The 17038-nt window shown below is 56.7% G+C and overlaps 2 protein-coding genes across 4 annotated transcripts; one reads left to right on the forward strand and one right to left on the reverse strand.

The window, feature by feature from the left end:
• Nucleotides 1-623: 623 nt before the first annotated feature.
• On the reverse strand, nucleotides 624-8111 carry DNASE1L1 (deoxyribonuclease 1 like 1). The gene is made up of 11 exons (XM_032619045.1): nucleotides 8108-8111; nucleotides 7753-7985; nucleotides 6383-6548; nucleotides 5698-6197; nucleotides 3978-4031; nucleotides 3529-3617; nucleotides 3361-3447; nucleotides 2179-2279; nucleotides 1932-2044; nucleotides 1603-1851; nucleotides 624-1520 (listed from the first exon to the last, which is right to left on the reverse strand). Exons 1-11 carry the CDS (start codon nucleotides 8109-8111, stop codon nucleotides 1383-1385), a joined length of 1734 nt encoding a protein of 577 aa, XP_032474936.1. The 3' UTR covers nucleotides 624-1382.
• TAZ (tafazzin) lies at nucleotides 7885-15521 on the forward strand. 3 transcript variants are annotated; one of them, XM_032620821.1, is made up of 10 exons: nucleotides 7885-8330; nucleotides 8498-8626; nucleotides 9719-9764; nucleotides 10009-10094; nucleotides 13363-13443; nucleotides 13551-13592; nucleotides 13792-13854; nucleotides 14000-14052; nucleotides 14449-14526; nucleotides 14648-15521. In XM_032620821.1, exons 1-10 carry the CDS (start codon nucleotides 8222-8224, stop codon nucleotides 14747-14749), a joined length of 789 nt encoding a protein of 262 aa, XP_032476712.1. In that variant the 5' UTR covers nucleotides 7885-8221; the 3' UTR covers nucleotides 14750-15521. The 3 variants fall into 3 exon arrangements, with proteins under 3 accessions (XP_032476712.1, XP_032476710.1, XP_032476711.1); XM_032620819.1 differs by having other exon boundaries at nucleotides 14449-15521; XM_032620820.1 differs by lacking the exon at nucleotides 14000-14052.
• The last annotated feature ends 1517 nt before the right edge of the window (nucleotides 15522-17038 follow it).

The following is a 17038-nucleotide window of genomic DNA, read 5'->3' on the forward strand; positions in this document are numbered from 1 at the left end:
AAGGGGTCTCAGGCAGCTGTGGAAGCTCTTCCCCAAGGGTCCAGACCAGGACAGGAACATTGTTGGACATGGGGAGGAAGGAAGCAGACCAGACATGGTTCTGGCTGTATTTTCACCAGTTACCCCTGGAGTAAACATTTGTCCTGGGCCTAACCACATTTCCCCGTCTACAGAGTTGAGAAATCTCATCACCCCACCCCATCCTAAGCCTAACCCACTACCCCTTATAGGGCCTCACTCCCAGGGCCCTTTACTCCTGATATCAAGCTCCTATGGCTGAGATAGGGCTTGGCGACAAGAGACCTTTGGGCAAATAGCGTGCAGTGTCCTCTGGCCCAGGGGATCCTGGTGTGCTATCTGACACCAATTGCCAGGGCCACCCTGCTGTAAGAGCAGCTGAGTCCCAGAGCTCTGCTAGGTGGGGTGGCCTGGGGCTGTGAGGCCAGGAGAAGAGGACCCTAAAGGGATTTGGTTCCAGAGCCCAGCATAGTAGCCGGAGAGCCTTGCTGCAGTCTGGCATCTCGTAATCCTTAGCAACTGCCATTTCTAAAGTTTAAAACTACCTTTTAACCTAAAGTTGATGCTTCTATATCATAAAAACATAACTTGCACTTAAACGGCTCTGATGTCCTGCTAGCCGTCTTTAATGAGCTCTGTTTTCTGGGAAATGGAGCTGGGGAAGGAGGGGTTCTGTGATAACACTAAGTGGGGTCATTGTTACTTCGGCTGTAGTATCCTGTATCCCTTTCCCCTGGGGGATCACATACACAGGTAACTTCTTTGTAGATAGTATAAGTGGTTTATGTAGATGCTTTTAACCAGCCTAGGAGATGTCAGGGCAGCTAGCTGGGTTACAATGAACTTAAACATTTCCTGTTGACTACTTACTGTGTGTGTGTGAACTCTTTAGCTCCAGTCCCTGTATCTAGTCGGGTCTTGCTTCATATGAGTCCCACGTATGATAAAGATGACCCTTTGCCATGTCTGCTACACACATGTAATATCCCTGCAATCTAGCTTTCTGTTCTCAGCGTGTATGGTCTTGTCATACAATAAATATTTATTTATTTGGCTGCATCGGGGTCTCAGTTGTGACACGTGGGATCTTCATTGCAGCATGGGGGATTTTCATTCCCCCACCCCAGCCCTGGAGCCTGCCTTTTGTCCTCATTCCTGACACTACCTGGGCTTAGAGTGGCGTGGCTCCAGCCTCAGGGCTCCTGCCTTCCTCTTCCACATTCTCATGCCAAGCACAGGCCCAACCAAAGAACACAAGCCAAAGCAAAGGCACGTAGAGGAGTGGCACGGCAGGATAGAAGGGGGGGTTGAGTCCAGAAAACGGCATAGTCCTCGCAACTGTGGGCAGCTGGCATGCGGTGGCTTCAGGCCAGCAGGCCCAGCTGGGCGGACAGGAGCAGCAGCAGTGACAGTAACAGAGCGGCCAGGCTGAGGGTCTGGGCCCCGTGCACCGCACAGCTCAGCTCCACCTCCACGGGGTAGTGATCGCTGACGTTGAGGGCCTGGGGGTGGGCAGCGGGACAAAGCGTCAGTCTCGGGGCCTAGGGGCTTCCCCATGAGCCGGTTCCTGCCTCACCCCTTTACCTCCTCCTCGGTGAGCCCAAAGCTCCGGGGGAAGTCGAAGGCGGCTGCGCCGCGCAGCATGCCCTGGAGATGCTCCCCGTGTAGCACTATGCGGTCGTAGGTGCAGTGGGTGCTGGCCCGCACTGTGGTGTCCACGCCATCAGGGATGGCCCAGTGGAAGCCAGCCTGAGTCCGAAGGACTAGGTCATCCAGGCGCTTTTTGGTCAGTGAAGCACAGTCAGCGTTGAAGTCCCCAAGCAGGATCACGTCCTGGAGAGGGAAGCAGCAGTCGGGCCTGGCCACCTGGCTGTCCTGTCCCCCTCCCTCCCATACAACTGGCCCAGCCCTACCTCGCTTTGCCAGCGCTGGGAGGCGTCCAGAAACACGTGGTACAGGGCGTTGAGCTCCGTCTCTACGGCCTTCGGCGTGGTGTGCAGTGGGACCAGCACCAGGCTGGGCAGGACTGCAAGGCCCCGGGGACAGAGGGCTCCCAGCCACTCCTGGCCCCCTCTGCCCAGTCCCCCCCAAGGCCCCGTAGAACCCACCAGACCCCCATTCCTGCTCCCTCATAGGGGGCCACCCTTCATCCCTACCTACCCTTGCTGGGCAAAGAGAACCGGCACACAAAGGGCTCCCGGGCAAAGAGGTCATTCTGATCGTCGTACGTGTAGGAATCCAGGACCTGCGCCTTCTGTGACCTGGTGGACCACTGGTTTCAGTTTGCAAGTGCCCACATCAGACCTGGCACTCAGGGAGAAGCCCTCCGCCAGCAGCTCCATTTCATGTAAGCACAGCCTGCCTAGCCTTTCTTTCTAGAACTTCTTCTAGATCGAGATATATTTTGCACATCGTAAAACTCACCTGCGTAAAATGCACGATACAGTGGCATTCAGTACATTCACAAGGTTGTGCGACCATCCCCACAATCAATTTTAGAACATTCTTATCACCCCAAAGAAACCTCGCCCATGAGCAGTTCCCATTCCCCTCCCCGCCAGCCCCTGGCGGCCCCTGATCTGTCTTCTGTCTCTGTACATCGCCTCTGCTGGACATTTCATGTGAATGGAATCCAATAATACATAGTCTTCTGTGTCTGGTTCTTTCCCTTAGCACACGTTTCAGGTTCATCCAGGCTGCAGCCTGGCTCAGACTTCCTTCCTTCTTAGGCTGAATGATATTCTACTACGTGGAGAGACCGCCTTTTGTTTATCTGTTCATCAGCTGACGGACACTCGGATCATTTCCACTTTGAGATTGTTATGAGCGGTGCTACTGTATGGGCGTGTCTCTGTTCCCCCATCATTTTGGAGTGAATTCTAGACATTATGTAATTTCATCTATATATAGGAACAGGTCTCCTTCCCTGACTGCCACCCTTGCCCTCTCAATCCTGACCCCCGCCCCAGGCTATCCTCCCAGGGACTTAGGGCTGTTTCTGGAAACTGGGTCTGCCCAGGACCCACGACAGGCCCCTGGTGAGCCTCTTCCCAGAAGCTGCAACCAGTCACTCCCAAAGAGGGAGCCAGCCTCACCCCGAGCCCCTGTGGCTTCCACAGGAGAGAGGCGGGGGGCCCCACTTCTGTACTTGCAGAAGGAAGGCCACCTGCTGGAGGGACACATGGGCACTAAAGCTGTCTGGGGTAGAGGACAAGAAGACCCCAGGGTAAAACCACTGAGGAGAAAAAGTGTGATGCGGAGGTGAGGGCCACGCTTGGGGCTACTGCGCCACCGCACGCCGGGCCAAGTGTCCAGACCGCCCCGGTCACCATCTGCACTCACCGGTAGATATACACATATCTCTCCTTGTACGTGCCACGCCCCAGCAGGTGGCTGCTCAGGAAGCTGTAGGGCCCAGAGTCATCAAATCTGCCAGGAAAGGGGAACCTCGGGTCAGCGGCCCTGAGGCTCCGTGGGGCCCCCAGTTTAGACCCACAAAGCCCTCCTCACCGATTGAGTTCTCGAAGCAGGAGTAGGATGGCACTGCCAGTAGAGTCCACCACCTCCTGCAGCAGTGTGATGTCACACCGAGCCAGGATCTGCAGGACACCAGGAAGGCCAGCCCCACTCAGTGCCAGCCACCCTGGGAGAGGGGTGGCATCCCTGGGGGCCCGGCACCAGCGCGGCCAAGAGTGGCATGACACGCTGGCTGCAGGCCAAACAGAGCAGCGAGGCTAGAAGGGACCCGGGAGAAGACTGAACGCCATCTCCACCAACACCACACCCACTTTGTGGAGGAGGAGACTGAGGCCAGCGACAGGGAAGGAAGGTGCTCCATGTCTCCACACCATGTCTCCTGATGTCCCCTCTTCTCTGGCACATGCCCCTGGTCAGGTAGGGCTAGGGGGCTTTGGGCCATGGTCCTTAGGGGCACAGCTTCTCTGCAGTGATGAACCTACCTGAACTAAGGTGTCCAGCACAGGCTCCCTGGCCACCTTGCTGAGCGTCAGCCGCTGGGTGTTAAAAGCACAGATGTGAAAGGTGTCAGCCCCACCAGCCAGGAGGAGGAGCAGAAGCAGTGCATGGCCATGTATGGGCTTCTGGAACCCTCCAGAGGAATCCAGGTTGCTCCAGGTTCAGGTCCCAGTTGGGCTCAATTCTAGTTCCAGAAGGACACGGTAATATGCGACAGAGAAAGCGATGCCATCCTGCTACTGCCCAGCACCAGCCTCCCAGAGCTGCCAGCATCACACATTTCCTGCCTTTCTTGTGGACACCTTCCGACATCAGCATGTACGGTTCAATCTCGTTCTTTTTAATTGCGGTCAAATACGCATAGCATCACGTTCACCATCTTAACCATTTTTAAGTTCAGTGGCATGAAGCACCTTCACGGTGCTGTGCAACCATCCCCACCATCCATCCCCGGAACTCTTCCACCTTCCCAAACTGAAACTCTGTCCCCATTTGACACTAACCCCCACATCCCCTCCCCCAGCCCGTGCCCCCCCACCCTACTTTCTGTCCCTAGGAACCCGACGACTCTAAGCAGCTCGTACAAGTGGAGTCGTACAGTATCTGTCTGTCTGTGACCGTTTGATTTCACTGATCATAACGTGCTCGTCTCATCCATGTCAGAATGTCCTTCCTTTTAAATTCTAAATAACATTCCGCTGTACGGATGGACCACGTTTTGCTCATCTATTCACCTATCCATGGACACTGGGTTGCTTCCACTTTCTGGCTACCGTCAGTACTGCTACTGTGAACATGAGGGTACAAATATCTCTTCAAGTTCCTGCTTTCAATCCTTTCGGTTAGATACCTAGAAGTGAAATTGCTGGAACGTATGGTAATCCTATATTTAACTTTTTTGAGGAACCGCCATACTATTTTCCACAGTGGCTGCCCCATCTTACATTCCCACCAGCAGTTCACAAGGGTTCAACCTTAGAGTTGATTCCAACTTTTCACCGCCATTAGCAACTAGAAGGACCATCTTCGTGCATCTCTGTCTCCTCACTTGGCAGACATTATGCTCAAGACAAACTCCCAGCAGTATAATTGCTGGATTCAAGGGCGTATGCATTTAGAATGATCTCGGATACACCAACTCACCACACTGCAGTGTGTGATGGAGCCCCTCTCCCCATCCCCCCCACTACTGGTGAGCCCTACTTGTTCATCTTACCAGCTGGAGCACCCCTCTTCCTGAGTGTCTTTCTCTTTGCCCTGTCTTTTGGGCTCAGGCCCTTGCTCAACTCCCTGTTGGTGTTGCCCTCGTACAGTGACGTAAGTCCCTCTACATCTGTCTGCCTGCTTTTCTCTGTTGCCTTGTCACCTGCCTCAGTGCCTGCCCGGGCTCCATGCCTGTTTCCCCCTAGCCACCTGCTCTGTCATTCACGCTAGTTTGGGTCCCCTGCCCTGGTATCTATTCTGGGATGTATGTAGGCCTTTAGGCAGCCCTGGGCTGGCAAGGGCAGGCTTGGAGGCTCTGGGGCCAGGGGCTCCCAGGTGGGCGGAGGAAAAGAACTAGAGAGTTCCTGGCCTCAGCCCAAAGTCGGTCCGGGCTCCCAACACCAGCCCTTAGCCCCAGCCCTGGGATTCCCTTCCCCTCTCGCCTTCCCTCACAGGCTGGGGGCAACTTCCTCCTTCCCTCTGGCCAGAGGGCTCCCATACCTGTGCAGAACGGGTCGTCTCCACACCACCTTCCTGTGCTGTGAGCGGATCGCGACTCCCCACGGAATCACAGCGTCTGCCTGGGCAGGGACCGTAGACGAAAACAGAGGAACAGACTCTCAACTCTCCCCACCCGTCAGGGCTGGCTCGGCAGCCCCACCCTTCCCGGTGGGCGGGCCCGGCCCTGGCTCCACCCCGGAGGCCGCCAGGAGGTTGGGCAGCTGGCCTGGCTTGGACCTGGCCGCCCACTTTCCCACCAGACCCCGCCTTCCCCGCCCGGGTGGGACAGGGCGCTAGCGGAGATAAAGGCGGGGGAGGGTTTGAGCAGATGACCGTGCTGTGAGTCAGAGTTTTTCCTGTGCCCAGGGCGCGCAGCGAGGGGCTGCGGGCGCCCGAGCGCAGACTCTGTTCTGCGCTCTCCCAGGCCCGGCGCTCAGCCCCTGTCCCCGGCCGCCTGCAGGAAGGATACGGTGGGGAAGACTCCAGAGCTGGAGGCGTGCCTGAAAAAGGGAAGCCCCGCGGCGAGCCTGGGCACCCCCGAGGACAAGGGCCTTATCTCCAAGACCTCGGGCCGGGCCCGGTGTGGCTGCGCACTCCTGAGCGCTCTGAATACCCAAAGCGAGCGACAGTCGGCGCAGGAACTGGCCATGGTGGTGGAAGCCGAGGGCGGACTAAAAAACTGTACCTGAGAGATTAGAGCGCTGGCAGCTCAGTGCCCCGTGGGGATCCTGCACTGTCGCTGCTGGGACAAGTGGGGGACTCAGGCGGTGTCTGCGGGCGGGCGATGGGTCCTTACTGAATGGTTGTAGTGCGGTCTTCGGGGCAATGTCCCCGTTGGCAGGACCTCCGTGCTAAGGGATTGGGGGTGGTGATGAGCCGAAGACTGGGATTTTTTTTTTTTCCGCGTCTTGCTGGATCTTAGTTCCGGAGCAGGGATTGAACCCAGGCCCTCGGCAGTGAGAGCGCCGAGTCCTAACCACTGGACCGCCAGGGAATTCCCGGGAAAAATATTTTTTAATCAATAAAATTATACTTTGCTTTAAAAATAAAAAATAGACTGCTTAACGCCTACAGGTCTTTCTTTTTGGGGTGATGAACATGTTTGGACCTAGTTAGAGGTGGTGGTTGACAACACTGTGGGTGTACTAAACGATATAAAATACTGTAATATACATAGTATTTCCTATTGTATGTTATATGCTGCTATATATTACATATTGCATCACATGTTACATTATATTACATACATACATAAGTATAGTACAATTCTGTAATATTGTGATTATATAAAGTTGTAGGGCTTCCCTGGTGGCACAGTGGTTAAGAATCGCCTGCCGATGCAGGGGACACAGGTTCGTGCCCCGGTCCGGGAAGATCCCACGTGCCGCGGAGCGGCTAGGCCCGTGAGCCATGGCCGCTGAGCCTGCGCGTCCGGAGCCTGTGCTCCGCAACGGGAGAGGCCACAACAGTGAGAGGCCCGCGTACTGCAAAAAAAATAAATAAATAAGTTGTATGTAGCTAATTATGTAAAGTTACATAATGTAACATATACAATACATAACGTTTAACATTACATACGTTACATACATAAAATAATGTAATATAAAATACTATAAAATGGTTAATTCCGTGTTATACGAAATTAATGAAAACAAAGGGGGAAGAAAACTAAAGTAAAAGTCCTCCGCCAGCCCCGACCTTTTTTTTAAAATAAATTAATTTTATTTATTTATTTTTGGCCTCATTGGGTCTTCATTGCTGTGCGCAGTGCACGGTTTTCTCATTGCAGTGGCTTCTCTCGTTGCGGAGCACGGGCTCTAGGCGCGCGGGCTTCAATAGTTGTAGCACGTGGGCTTAGCTGCTAGCACCGCGGCATGTCGGGTCTTCCCTGACCAGGGCTCAAATCCGTGTCCCCTGCATTGGCAAGCAGACCCTTAACCACTACACCGCCAGGGAAGCCAGCCCCGATTTTGTGTGGTGTCAGGTAATCGTGTTGCGCAGCCCATGTTACTCACGGAGAGTTCACCGGGGAGGAACTAATGAGACAAAACGGACCTGCAGCCGGCGGGTGGCCTCAAATCCGCGCGGCTCCGGAGCGGGGCGGGGCCACGCGGCCCGCGGGCCCGCCCCCGCTGCCGTCAAGCGGCCCGAGCGCGTTTTGCGACAGACGGCGGTAGAGCCCGGCGCCGTCGCAGGCTCGCTTTCCGGCGGGTGCGGGGGCTTCGCGGCTGCCGCTCCCGTCCGCGCTAGGTCCTCAGTGCGCACCCCGTCTCCTGGCTCCAGGGCGGCTAGTGTGTGGCGAGAGATCGGGGACGGGCCCGGTTCTGGCCTGACCCACTAGGTGACCTTGGTCGAGTCCCCTGTCGCGCCGAGCCGCGGCGCCCGTCTGTGGCGCTGGCCTGTTAGGGACCCATCCCCCGAGCTGTTGAGGACACAGACCTAGAGTAGCCCCACAGCCTGCCCCAGGGCAGGGGGAGCGCCGGGCCGCCGGGGGCGGTGGGGGAAGCTCGGTCGGGGCGGGGAGATGCCCCTACATGTGAAATGGCCGTTCCCCGCGGTGCCGCCGCTCACCTGGACCCTGGCCAGCAGCGTCGTCATGGGCTTGGTGGGCACCTACAGCTGCTTCTGGACCAGTGAGTGGACCCAAAGCCGAGGCAGGGTTGGCCACGGGTCTCCACGCCCAACCAGAGTTGGGGTTCGGGGTTGGGGGCGCTGGCAGGGGCTGGCTTGGCCGCGGGTGGGGAGCTCTGGGCTCCCCGGAAAGGAAGCAAAGATCCCGACCCTCCCGCTCTCCCTCCAGAGTACATGAACCACCTCACCGTCCACAACAAGGAGGTTCTGTACGAGCTCATCGAGAACCGAGGCCCGGCCACACCCCTCATCACGGTGTCCAATCACCAGTCCTGCATGGATGACCCTCACCTCTGGGGTACACGGGCCAGTGTGCTGGGTTTGGGGAAGCAAGGAGGGAACCTGGGACAGGGCCGAACACAAGCAGAACAAACTCACTCCTCACGGGCTGCTTTGCATAGCTCTGGCGCTCCTGTTTCTGGGATGTCCTGCCCCAGGGATGAAAGCTTGATTTGTGGCCCCTTCAGCATCCCTCCTAGGGAGTGTAATTTGGAGAGCGCCTCAGATATTTGGAGGGAACGGACGTAGCGCAAGGTCTGACAGCTTCTTTCCTCTGACGTATCAGGCCCAGTGTGTCAGACCCTCCATTCTCTCAACTGTTGACGGTTCCAAAGAGCCTTGGGAACAAATCTGAGGACCACAGAGTGTCCTGTCAAGGAAACTCTGGGCTAGGGGCTGGAAGACCTGTGTCCTGTTTCCAGGGTTGCCCCAGGCTGGGTTTGTAGCCTTCCACCAGCCTCGTTTGGGAGCCCGCTTCCCCACCTAGAAGTTCCTGCTCTGCTGACTTCACAGGGAGTGGCTTGGCTCCAGTAACCCAGATGGCTGCCAATGCAGGGGACGCGGGTTCGTGCCCTGGTCTGGGAAGATCCCACGTGCCGCGGAGCGGCTAGGCCCTCCTAGGGGTGCCCGGGGCTCCCACTGCTGAACTCAGGAGGTTATAGACTAGGAGGTAGATCTCGTGGGAAGCCATTTGATCAAATCAGAGCCTTTCAGAGCTCACCCTTGCCGCCGGGCAGAGCATGGCCTGCAGGGTGCCACAGGCAGATTCCAGGAGACCAGGAAGGAGGCTCTAGAGCCATCCAGTAACCTGGACCAAGGTGGTGGCGGTGACAGTGGGGAAATGGGTAGAAGAATAGGCAGCATCAGAATGTATCGGGGAGGTAGGCAGACCAGCTGTGGTGACTAATAAGACATACGGGGTGGGAGAGAGGGAGGGGCCCGGGAGAACTTGGGGGTCCAGCCCAAGGGTCAGGAAGATGCCACTTTGGGCCATAGGGAAATGGTAGTACTGCTGTCCATGTCCCTCATTCCCCAAAACAGGATGACAGAAATCGGCGCCCCCTAGGTACAAGGTAAGTTGGGGCATGAAGTCTTTCCTCTCCTTCTCCAGGGATCCTGAAACTCCGCCACATCTGGAACCTGAAGTTGATGCGTTGGTGAGGAGCAGTGGGCCCCTCGTGGTGGGCCGGCAGGCTTCACCCGTCTCTGCCCAGGTCTGCCCTCCCCCTACTGTGCCCAGGAGGAGCCTCCAGCAGTCCAGGCAGGGCACGGGGTGGGGCCCCGCAGGCCCTCCTGTGCCTCCATTCTGCACTGCCCACGATGTCAGGCCTCACGCTGGGGGCAGGGCAGAGAAGCAGGGTGCAGGGGAGGCCGTGGTGACCACGTCTGTCCCCGCTCCAGGACCCCCGCGGCCGCAGACATCTGCTTCACCAAGGAGCTGCATTCCCACTTCTTCAGCTTGGGCAAGTGCGTGCCCGTGTGCCGAGGTGAGGTGCTTCTGGGGGCTTCTCTGGCCTCCCTTGGGGCCGGGAGACTGGTGGTCCATGCCTCTGGCTTGGCAGTGCTGGGAATAGAGGGACCCTGGTGGGACAGGCAGCCGGGGAGCCGGGGGCCACTGCCTCACTCGCGTGAGGCCCAGCTTCATCCTGCGGCAGGAGGGGTGGCAGTGGCTTCTTGGAGCGCACTGCATTCCCCGCGACTGCCTGAGGATTGTGTGCCTCCGGCTCCGATGTTAGAAGTGGACGAGGCGTTACCCACGTTCCTTCTCTTGAGGACGTTGCTGAGAGAGACTCACTGATGGCAGTGTGGTGTCATCAGTGTGTGATGGTGGTGGCGTGTGCCGTAGGGTGAGGGGTGTGGTGTTGAGCTTCCGGAGGTAGGGCCCATTTTCATCCCCTTCTCCAGATAAGGGGACTCAGAGGGATAAAGGTGCTGGCCCAAGGTCACAGGGCAAGAGGTGGCAAAGCCAGGGTTCAAATCCAGGTTGCTTTTCCCTCTGGGGAAGCAGGATTTTTCCAGGGAGAGTATGAAAGGAAAGGCATCCTAGACACGGGAAGCATGTAGCAGACACTGGAGAGGTACGTGATAAAGGTAGAAAATGTGCATTGCAGGCTAAAAGTGAAGGTTCTGGAACAATCGTGAAGAATTTGGGCTCTGCTTTCTCATCAGGGTAGTGACAGGGCTTTCGAGTGTGGTTAGAGAGAGAGCCCCCGGCTGCAGTGTGCCTGGAGGGCAGAAGCGGGGTCGAGGATTGTAGCTGGGCCTCTGGGGGTCACCACAGAGAGCAGAGACGAGACGGCTTTGGGATACGCTCTGGAGGCGGAGGGGACAGGACTTGATAGGTTGGGTGTAGGAGGGGGCGAGGAAAAGAAAACGCAAAGATGACACTAGGTGATGTCTGGTAACGAGGAGCCACTGGGTGGATGGGACTAGGGGAAGGCAGCATGGTGGTTGAGAGGAGCCTGTCACCTGAGGAGGGAATGGTCCAGAGACAGTGAGATGCGCAGCTCTGGAGCTCAAAAGAACGCTTGGGAATAAAGATACCGGGAACTCAACCGCAAACAAAGTCACAAACGTAGAAGCGAGATCGTAGACGGGGAGAGCACGGAGAGAGCAGGGGTCCAGGACAGCACCTCAGCACAGAAGGAGACACGAGCCACCAAGACAGCAGAGAGCAGTGGCCAGAGAGGAAAGAAGCAAAACAGGGCCCCTCGGTACTGTGGAAGCCTCCAGTGACCCTGGAGAAGCCACTTCTCTGGACTGACGGCCACAGGGCAGGGTGTGGGGTAGACGGCCCGGGGGGTGGGGTGGGGTGGGCGGTGGGGGGTGGGCGAGGGGGGGTGGCGTGTGTTTGGCCACTCCTCCCAGAGGTTGGGTTGTGAAGAGGAAGTAACCAAAGGGCGTTGGAGGTCAGGGAAATCTTATTTCTAGTAGATGGCAGTAAAACATGGTAAAATCCAATAAAGTAACCTCAAATAATAAACAAGGTTGTTTAATGAAGAGCTGCAGCGCCCACCCTCCACATCCGCAGACCTAGTTACTCCCCAGAGATAGCCACCTGGAACGCTTTCTGCTTTTGGTGCTTCTGGAGGCGGCTTCCTTTCACTGAAACACAAGCAGAGGCTACAGTGTCGTGGCGAGTGGCCGTGGCGTTGTTCATCGTGCACTGCTCTGAGAGATGGCGACTCTGCTCGTGCATCCCGTCCCTGAGTCTCAGTCCCTCCTTTCGGCAACCTCAGAGGCCTTCGTGTCCACTTCTAGTCTCATTCTTCTTTTTGACCCGCATCTAAGTTTTACTGCACGATAAAAGCAGCAAGTGAAGTCTTAATCCGAAGCACCTTCTGGTGAGAGAAAGTGGGCAGGGACAAGCTGTTTCTCAAGTGCATTTGACGTGCAGCAAAGATCTAGCAACACGTATTGAAGCAAAGGAAGTATCTGGCATGTGTTGCTTCTGTGTTCCAGAAAATTCCCCTTTCCCCCCAAGCATAGGCCTTGTGATAGGACGTGAAGTGTCAGAGTGATCTCGCACAAGCTGTACAAGTGAGTGGAAGTAGCATTTGCAAAAGCCAAACATTATGAAGTGTTGCTCCCAAAGCACGGTATTTGTAAATCTTGATTCCAAGCTGGATGGCTCGGTTGCACCAGTGGGTTTTTGTAGAGCAGGAGCCTGCGGCCCTGCAGCCCACCCCTACCGGCTAATGCGAGCCCAGGTAGGGAAACTGCTGCTCTCAGCTGCGATGCCCTGAGAAACTGCAGCGGGTGACTGCTCCCCAGCTCCAGCCCCTAAGGGAGCTGCCGGGCCGGGTTCCCATTTGGGTTGGGTTGAGACTCCTGGATCCCTATCTGGCACCTTCCAAAGACTCCGCCTTGCAGAGAACAGGTTGAAAGTCCATTTCTTAGTGCATTGGCCCAAAGAGTCCTGGCGTCAGTCTGTCTGTCTCTCTCCCTCTTTGTGCTGCGGCTCTCTACTCCTTACTTGATAACGTAAGGATATTTACCCCGCTTCTTCAACCTCCCCCCCTTCTCTGTCTCTGTCCACTCTACGGACAAGGTTGACGAGTGGGGCTCAACTGTGCGTGGGTACAGATTGCCCCCATGTGCCTCCAAGTCAAGAGCCAGCACGCGGCATTAGGCATTCATGTCTGTGTTGTTGCTGACCGCCGGGCCACCTGGGTCCAGTGTCGTGGTCTCCGGGAAACTCTAAGGCGAGTGTTGCTAGCACTGGGGGCGGCTCAACCCTGCTGTTTTCCATGTAGCAGGTTTGAGTTTTCCCCAACTCTCAGTGACACTGTGTTCCATCAAACACTCTCCCGTTCCCGAGAGGCCTGGCTGAGGGTGAGTCTAGTTTTCAGGGGGAGCCCTTCAAGGAAGGGGCCAGCAGGAGGCAGGGCCGGCAGAGGCTGAGGGCTCAGGAAGGGCTGGGGGGGGCCTGTGAGGAGTGGCTGCGGGAACTGGCCTGGCAGAGACCCCGGGGAAAGGGTCGCTGTCCAGAATCTGGGGCCCAGATGAGGCTGGAAATCACCAACAGACTGGGCCAGAGGCAGCAAACGGTAGGCTCGCCCCAGGGGCGGCTCATCCTAAAGCTCCAAGAGCCCAATCAGGGAGGCAGCTGAGCAGGCCCGAGAGGGACTGGCCTTGGAAGGTGTTCGTGTGGGCCGCCCGCTGGGGGATGGGGAGCTGCTGCTTCGTGCCCAGGGAGGGCGGAGGGGGGGCCCTGGAGGATGGAGACTGAAGGGAGGGACTGTCTCTTGGCAGGAGATGGCGTCTACCAGAAGGGAATGGATTTCATTTTGGAGAAGCTCAACCATGGGGACTGGGTGCACATCTTCCCAGAAGGTCAGTGGGGCTGGCAGGGTCGTGACCCTCTCAAGAATATGGGTGGGACTGCCCCCCTGCCGCCGCCCGGCAGCCCCCAGCCTCACCTCCATCCTGCCTCTCAACAGGGAAAGTGAACATGAGCTCCGAGTTCCTGCGCTTCAAGTGGGGTAAGAGCCGCTGGCCCGCCTCCGGCTGGGTGGGACTGTGTGTGGCAGGCGGGGCAGAGGAGCATGTTGGGAGCGGCGGGAAGGGCAGGTGCCGGCCCAGGGCAGCTGCTTTTGACTGGGGGAGGGCAGGAGTGGCCCCGGCCGCAGGCTGGCACCGAAGCTCCACTCATGCCACCATTTCTGCCTCTCTCTGGGGTAGGAATCGGACGCCTGATCGCCGAATGTCATCTCAATCCTGTCATTCTGCCGCTGTGGCATGTCGGTGAGCCAAGGCTGCGGCCCAGGGAAAGGGGCTTCGCTCGGTCGTATTGGTGGGTGGGTCTCCTCTGGGTGGCAGAGAGAGGGTGCCCGAGCTGCCCTGCTCCACCCCACACCTGCTTCCCAGCCTTCTGTCTGCTGTGCTACAGGAATGAACGACGTCCTTCCTAACAGCCCGCCCTACTTCCCCCGCTTTGGACAGGTGGGTAGGGCTGCTGACCTTGTCTGTCTGTCTGTCTGTCTGCCGTCTGCCCCATGACTCCCACTCAGCACCACTGAGGCCAGATTCAGGAGGCTGCAGCAGGGGGAATGGAGTGAAGCGGGGTGGGGTGTCTTCCTGGCATCAAGGCCGGGGCCGGGGCAGGGGCAGGCCTTGGGATTGGGACAGGACAGGATGGGATGACTAGGGCATGGACCCCGGGACGGGGATGGCCCTTGGATGTCACTGAGCCCAACCACCTCGTTTTAAAGAGGTTAGAGTGGACCCGAGGGAGTACTCAGCAAGGTGGGGACAGGATTTGGCCTCTGGCTCCCCAGGGTGCTGGGGCTGTGGGCACCCCCCGCTCCTGTCGCCCACCGGCGGCCCGTCTCCCCACAGAAAATCACCGTGCTGATTGGGAAGCCCTTCAGTGCCCTGCCTGTGCTCGAGCGGCTCCGGGCAGAGAACAAGTCAGCTGTGAGTTTCTCCCCCAGGCCATCCCAGAGCTGTCCTAGCCCATCCCAGTGCCCTTGGCCTCCCAGGGACCCTGGGCGAAGCTCCCTGAAGGCTGCAGGCCAGCCCCAGTCCTTCCCCTCAGGTGGAGATTCGCAAAGCCCTGACAGACTTCATCCAGGAGGAATTCCAGCGCCTGAAGAGCCAGGCCGAGCAGCTCCACAACCACCTGCAGGCCGGGAGATAGGCGCCACCCCGCCCAGACCCCGCCCAGATCCTGCCCCGGCTTTCCTCTTGGACTGGGGCGGGGACAGGGAGGGGCGGCGAGGCCTGGGACAGAGGCAGCTCTGGGACCCGCGAGTCCCAGCTGCCAGGAGATCGGTGCTGCCTTGGGTTCTGGCCCTGCACAGAGCTGGGCTGGGGGATGGACTGATGCTTTGAGCTCAGATACGGTTTTTTAGACAGATTTGTTCAGAACCCTTAACGGGTGCCCTCTCCTAGTTGGTGTGCGTTCCAGCTCCTCTGTGGTTCTTCAGCTGAAAAAGGGTCTCGGCTGCTCCTCCCACTTGGCCACGCAGGGAGGAAGACTTTTAGGCAGCGGCCTCCTTCCTTCTTGCCTTCAAGGTGTTCTCTCCCAGGGCCGGGCACTGGAGGGAGGGTAGTTGAAGCGGGGCAGTGGCCAGGCCTGGCTTCTACCCGCCTGCCCTGATCCAGGAGCTGCTCACCACTTCCTCAGGGATGGCCGTCAGCCACGTCTTCCTTCTGCCCGTGCTCCCCACAGGCGTGGGACCCTCGGGCAGGGCGCAGCCCTGGGCTGCAGGTAGAAGAGCTGCCCTGTTCCAGAAGTGGAGCCCAGCCAAATGGAGCCTGCAGCAAGGGCCCAAGACGCGGCCCCTTGCCCTCATGCTGGGGCCTACCGACTTCTCCGTCCTTTCTGCCTCCCTGGCATCACTTGAATCCCCTGGGGCCTAGGTTTTCATGTTTTATAAACAATAAAGCATCTGTGTTGTGCTCTTTTACATCTGGCCTCTCTGTAGGGGTGGGGGTGGGAGGTGCCCCTCTGGACAGGAAGGCTGGGCCTTAGAGCTCTGGGCACATCAAGAGCACTTGACCAGATGGGCTCTCAGTCTGTACCAGTCGCCTAAGGCTTCCGTCATTGTCTACAATCCCCATACAACCTTGCAAAACTAGGGATTAATCTCATTCTGTACAGGACGCAGAGCGAGGTTAATGGACTTGCTTCAAAACCCAAAGATTTGTAATACACGTAACTAAGGCAGGGCTCACACCCAGAATAAATAAAGAACTCCTATACATCAGTAAAAGGATAAACAATCGGATAGAAAAACGGGAAGATTGATGTGAGCAGTCACTTCATAGAAGAGGAAACAATGGCAGAGCTGAAAATACATGTACTGTATGAGTTTGCTGTAACTGCAGTAACAAAGCACCCTAAACTGGTAGGGTTAAAACAACAAAAGATTTATTCTCTCACAGTTCTGGAGGTCAGAAGTCCAAGGTCAAGGTAACGGCAGGGTTGGCTCCTTCTGGGGGCTCTGAGGAGGGATCTGCCCCTCCCCTAGCTTCCAGTGGTGGCCAGCAATCCTTGGTGTTCCTTGGCTTGAAGACACAAGTTCACTCCAATCTCTGCTTCCAGCTTTGTATGGCCTCTTCTTCTAAGGACACCAGTCGCTGGATTAGGGCTCGCTACTCCACTATGACCTCATCTTAACTAATTATACTCACAAAGATCCTTTTTCCAAATAAAGTCACATTCTGAGGTTCCAGGTGGACATGAATTTGGGGGGACACAATTCAACCCAGTACATACACTCTATGACCTGATATATATACCCTTTGAAATGCACATATATGCGCACCACATACGCAAGTATTGGCAGCACCACTAGCCGTGCTAGCTAAAGTGGGAAACCACTCAAATGTCTCTCAACACTAGAAGGGCTCAATGACTGGCAGAACATCTATCTAGGGGAACAGCAGTCATGTTACTGTTATGCAATGACTCACATTAACCTCCCAATTTTTAAAAAATATTTATTTTGGCCGCGCCAGGTCTTAGTTGCAGCACGCAGGATCTTTGTTGCAGCATGCGGACTTCTTAGCTGTGGCTTGTGGGATCTAGTTTCCCGACCAGGGATCAAACCCGGGCCCCCTGCACTGGGAACGCGGAGTCTTACCTACTGGGCCACCATGGAAGTCCCTAACCTCCCAATTTTGAGCACAGAATCTAGACACAAAATGTAATACTGAATAATTCCATTTATATAAAGTCCGAAAACAGACAAAACAAAATCATCATATTGAGGGATGTGTGATGGCCTGGATGTTTGTGTCCCCCCCACCCCAATTCACTGAAACCTAATCCCCTAACGGTATTAGTAGGTGGGGCCTGTGGGAGGTGCTTAGGTCATGAGGTCATGGGGGTGAGGTCCTCATGATGGGATTAGTGCCCTTATAAAAGAAGCTCCAGAGAGTTCCCTCACCCCTTGCACCAGTGAGGATACAATGAGAAGTC

The sequence above is a fragment of the Phocoena sinus genome, chromosome X (genome assembly GCF_008692025.1).
Source record: "Phocoena sinus isolate mPhoSin1 chromosome X, mPhoSin1.pri, whole genome shotgun sequence".
Lineage (NCBI taxonomy): Eukaryota > Metazoa > Chordata > Mammalia > Artiodactyla > Phocoenidae > Phocoena > Phocoena sinus.

Excerpts from the sequence above, each read along its gene's own strand:
- TAZ (XM_032620819.1), top strand. The coding sequence starts at position 8,222 with ATGCCCCTACATGTGAAATGGCCGTTCCCCGCGGTGCCGCCGCTCACC. Across the intron at positions 13,593-13,791 it reads GTTCCTGCGCTTCAAGTGGG|GAATCGGACGCCTGATCGCC; the intron begins GTAAGAGCCGCT and ends TCTCTGGGGTAG. Across the intron at positions 13,855-13,999 it reads TCTGCCGCTGTGGCATGTCG|GAATGAACGACGTCCTTCCT; the intron begins GTGAGCCAAGGC and ends GCTGTGCTACAG.
- DNASE1L1 (XM_032619045.1), bottom strand. Across the intron at positions 6,549-7,752 it reads AGGCCACCCGCCGGCTGCAG|CACGGAGGTCCTGCCAACGG; the intron begins GTCCGTTTTGTC and ends CCAATCCCTTAG. Across the intron at positions 3,448-3,528 it reads CTGCTTCGAGAACTCAATCG|ATTTGATGACTCTGGGCCCT; the intron begins GTGAGGAGGGCT and ends CTTTCCTGGCAG.